This window comes from Opisthorchis viverrini, assembly GCF_000715545.1.
Source record: "Opisthorchis viverrini unplaced genomic scaffold opera_v5_76, whole genome shotgun sequence".
NCBI classification, from domain to species: domain Eukaryota; kingdom Metazoa; phylum Platyhelminthes; class Trematoda; order Opisthorchiida; family Opisthorchiidae; genus Opisthorchis; species Opisthorchis viverrini.
This window is the reverse complement of record NW_008751730.1, coordinates 67,050-71,938: the sequence shown is the minus strand read 5'-3', so window position 1 is coordinate 71,938 and position 4,889 is coordinate 67,050. Positions and strand designations below refer to the sequence as shown.

The 4,889-nt window shown below is 48.5% G+C and overlaps 1 protein-coding gene across 1 annotated transcript in view; it reads right to left on the bottom strand.

The window, feature by feature from the left end:
• Positions 1-2,799: 2,799 nt before the first annotated feature.
• T265_04443 (hypothetical protein) overlaps positions 2,800-4,889 on the bottom strand; it is a gene marked incomplete at both ends in the record, with an annotated part of 9,155 nt that continues 7,065 nt past the window's right edge. The window contains one exon of the mRNA XM_009169192.1: positions 2,800-2,949. Within this exon, the coding sequence (XP_009167456.1) occupies positions 2,800-2,949 (150 nt within the window). The remainder of the gene's footprint in view (positions 2,950-4,889) is intronic.

Below are 4,889 nucleotides of genomic sequence, written 5' to 3'. Positions count from 1 at the left end.
TTCTTCCACCGGTTATGTTGAAGGAGAGCAGGTGAACTGTTCTTTGAAGTGCTCAGCGCATCGCTCAAGACGGCGATTGAGGGAGTGAATAGCTGTTCCGTCTTTGTCGCATATTATTTCATTGACATCAGGCTTCTTTTGACCGAATCAGTTGAAACAGGGCACGGCTATTGTTTGCAGCGAAAGCCCTTTCTCCCTCCCAGGCCTTCGAAATCCACCAGCGTTCTTTGTCATTCTTCAGCCTCCTGATTATCCGGTGTTTGAGGGACCTGCGTGCGCCATCGTAGTCGCTAGTTGCTGGTATGGGCTTTCTGGCAGCAATAAGATCTGATCTCGAAGATATCCAGTGTTTATTGATTCGAGTCAGATGAGCTGGACAACCAGTTCTGAAAGCTGAGAGCATTGCTTTAACTCGCCTCCATTCACCTTCGAAGCACTCTTCGTCGTCCACATGATTGTGTGTTTCCTGCAATCTTCAAGGCACATCAGCTCGATATTGTTCAGCTACTGAAACTTGTCGAACGGTACTGCTCTCTTTCGGTACGTGTAGTGTCGGCGGAAAGTGAAATAATAACCGAGTGCACACAATGGCGTGATCAGACTCAATTGGCGTACCACAGAAGAAACGGCAATCCCTAACCGAGGCTCTCCTTCGGTAACTGATAGCCATATAGTCCAATTGAGTCCACGACTGTCTTGTCGTGGGTGGCTTCCAGGTAACTGGATGTGAACACTTGTTTTGGAATTTCGTTCTGGCAAGGAACAGGTGATGATCTGCACGCAACCGAGGAAGCCGCCCCCCATTTTCCGTGCGCTGAGCATCGACTCCAAATGACCACCTAACAGTGCTTCTTCCGGACTTAGTCGTCCGACTCGGGCATTCATATCAACCGTCCTTCTTGTTGACCGAAGCATTCTTGACGGATTTTGATACCTGCTATCTGTTGGGGCTTATGCTGATACAACAAATTACCGCACTGACCTGCGTTCATCGTAATTGAGCTAGACAACCGCACAGCGCAAAGGCGACTGGCTACTGGGATCCATTCCAGTAAGGTGCGTCCAGCTCTGGGGCTAAGTGCACCTCCCACATCGTAGATACTACGAGCCATTGCGTCAGGATCACCGGATACCCGAAGAGTGAAATGTGGAACATCTGAGCTCGTCCTAAGCGGCTTGAGGGGCACGGCTGAAGTGGGGTCTTGTATGTGTGTTTCGAAGACAACATACATCAATAGAGAGGGGAAGTAAGGTTTCAGCAAGGAATGCCTGTTTCCCAATCTAATATAGAGTACGGGCGTTTAAGGCTGCAACTTGGATCAGATGTTTGAGGTTAGTAGGTGATTATTTTTGGGCGACAGTTGAGACACAGAACAGTGGCTAGACGATTGGAAGATGGGTTGATTGCACTGCATTGTACGATGGGTGGGTAGGAAGTGTGGGAGAAGGCCGGTGAGCGAAGAGTTGCAAGGGTAAATGATAATTCCCGGCTGCCCAGGCCCACTTTTAGCCTTTGACTCAAAAGTCTGACCCATAAGGCAGTGGGAGGATGTAGGGTTTTGTTCGGGGATCCTGCCCCCAACCTCCGAATCAAGAGTCTGAACCGTGAGACAGCAGTTGTGAGGGTTTTCTAGGGTGACCATTCGCGGGACTGATTACTCAATAGTTTGACCCAAATGAGCGAGATGACCCAAGTGACTAGAGCGCGAATTTACTGACCGGAAGGTCCGTGGTTCGAACCTTACCTCTGCCTCTCGACTTCCCCTGTCTAGGCTTGGGCAACCTGGCAGTATCCCAGCCCTCATCCTTCCTTCGGGTGTCATGGTGGTTAGGCACCGAAAGGGTGCGACAGCAGAATTATTTTATTTTTTTCCCCACTTGGCTGTAGGGGACCGGCCTGAACCGAGGACGCAGGGCGTAGGGCGTCACTGTCTCAATCCTGATGCGGCGGCGCACAGTAGGTGCCTTTTGAGCAGCACCGGGCTCTTTAGCTTTAAAAGTATTTCGACCGTATTGAATAATGCGCCGGCGGTCACGGTCATTCTATGGGCGATCGGAGTGTGCGGCTTTTGTGGTCGACCTTTTCTAACCCATCCTTACTCGGGGAAAGGCAGCATCGCTGCTTCAATAAATATGGACATGCTGGAGGAAATGCCTTACTGCCTTCACACTCCTATCGCAGAGGACAGTGCGACTTCATCTCCAAACCGCCTCGTAATACGATTACTCGCAGTACTGAGACTCGCTGTTCTTCGTCGGGCTACTCCCCCGTCGGCCTTCCTGGCACGGTTGAACCTTAAGGAACTGAGTTCCAGCACTATCATTGATGCACTAAAGCCCGACCACTACGACAAGGTGACAGCTGTGTGTCGAAGGTGAGTGCTGTTAACCACAATTGCTCAACAGGGTACGCCTCCGAAGTTTGTGAACACAATCCGATCCCTTTGTTCACTTACTCCTAGGCGTGTGGGTATATGGTGAGCCCTGCATAATCTTCCCTACAAAAAACGGTGTCCGACGAGGATGCTCAATTATTTTATCCTTGTTCAACTTCATCATTGATGAAGTAATGAAGTGAGTGCTGAGAGTTCTTCAAACCTCCGGTGCACTTTAAACTGTAACCATCGCCGAGACAGTGGTTGAAGATAATAGAAGGGAGCAATACGCGTTTTCATCGTACCAAGTTGGAGGTTAGAAGAACCGGTGGACTTCCATATGTATACCGGTTGTTGCTGAGAGTATCTAAGACATGGAACTGATTCCCTGGCTGGGTTATTGATGCCGGATCGCCGACACAAATCAGAGAGCAGTTAGATGAGATACCGCTGAAATAACTGTAGCAGATCCAGAAGCGAACGTATCTGCTTGCATAGCCAGTCGGTTGGTAAATATAGCTGCTTCTGCTTGGAACGAACGATCTGTCTGTTTCTCCCCAACTTGGGCTTGAAGCTGTTATGGTTGGGATGGTAAACCTATATATCGGATAAGGTTGCGATTGCTCAGACGGCGCGGTCGATATTATCCAGCCTATTACAGTCTACACAGTATATGAGAGTGATTTTGCTGTCTCCCGAACGAAACAACTTTGGACGAAATTCTCTATCTACCTTTTGGCATGCCTTTACAGGTGCATCACAAGTTTATTCCATCACCCTGACTCATATTGCTTATACTCCCTGTTTCGTACTTGCATTATTTCCTGTTGTTACAAATCTAGACAGACCGAAACTGTTCCCTTTATCTTCTATGTTCCTTTCGTTTCCAGACGAAATGCCTCCACCTACTGCTGACCATGGTTATCACCAATGCATTTGTATTATCGCCCAGACTTCCCAGCGTCTGTCTTCTTGACTGCTGCTCCGAGGCCCCCTTCCGTCCGTCCTTTTAATAGCATTGTATAAGGCTGACTACATTCAAGCACTGTTCGACCTAAACAATCTACCAAACATGTCAGCAGATGAATCTTCACCAGTCTCTCTTCCCTGTGTAACGAAGCAATCAAATAACTCCTTGAAATTAAAGATATCCTTTCCTGGGTCAAAGAGTAAGTTGTATCCGCTGTTAATCCTACGTCGATCCCACCTAGCGCATGGAGTCACTGATCAGCATGTCAGTGGTAAGTTAGCCCAAACTGAGACAAATATCACCGCTGATTATTTCTGTACTGTTCCTCGATTCGTATGCTTACCTAAAAATCGTCTATCTCGATGAGCATTGTTCATCATTATCTGCCGCAGCAACAGGTGCCTACACCTCCTGACACTCATGCAGGCAATCTGGATAGAAACGAACGCCAATGACATCGACTAGTAGCCATACATTGCAGCGTTTCGAATCAGGCGCAGTGGAGATCACGTGGTCTCCATCCTGGTAGGCGAGTAGTACCGATAGCACCCAAACCTTCCGTGACTTCTTTCATACGCTTCTGTCAGGTCAAGGGTTGGCCACCTATCTGTTTACGCCACTCTGAATTGGGTGTGGAAAACAGCACTCTCTTCGGTGAACGATGGGTAGGCAAACGCAACTTCTGGTGCTGGACACATTTTTCAATGGAAGTTCTTGTCGAACAACCGAGTGGTTCGAACCTGATCTGTCTCTCGACTTCCCCTGCCCAGGCTTGGGCAAACTAGCAGTGTTCAAGCCCTCGCTCTTCCTTCTCGTGGCATGGCAGTTAGGCATCAGAAGGGTACCACAGCTGAACGTTGAAACTTTTTGGTCGTACGGCAGTGAAACATTATTGTCGACACTGATGTTGCTGTTTCCGATGGTGGTGGTGACACCCGATGGTCCCAGGACTTGTCGGCAGCTGCCTGGATGCCTCATGAGCTCCAGATAGCTCGGCCGTTAAGGCGCAAAACCTTTGAGTAGACTTGGGCGGCCTCGTATCATATCCGCCCTTGTGCTTCTTTCGAGTGGCAAGGCAACTATGTGCCGAAGAATCACCATCTCTGAATGACTAATTCTTCTGTTACATTATGGATGTATCCCAAATTTAAACTTGTTGCTTTCGCTTCAGCTACTTTTTTTATTCCACGCCGGCTTTTGCCACATGACCTCCAAGGTCCTTAGTCATTGTAGAGGATCGAACAGTGGCCTTTTACATTTCAGTTAACTTGCAGTTTTGCAGGATATGATGTCATCCGTCTTTTGACGGAACATTCTCACAACAGGTGACCATGTTTTGCAGGCAGGCTCCCGTAGCGTGGTGGAGTGTTTTTCCCCCCAAACATATTGCTTGCAACGTAACCGGTAAAGTCTCAGTGCCAAACTAATGCGAGCTTTATCCACGCCGATTCGTCTTAACCAGTGATAGGGTTGGTGTGTGTAGATCAATTATCAGCTACCAAGTGGTGAGTACTGGCTCGCAGGTAAGCCAACTAGAAAACGAC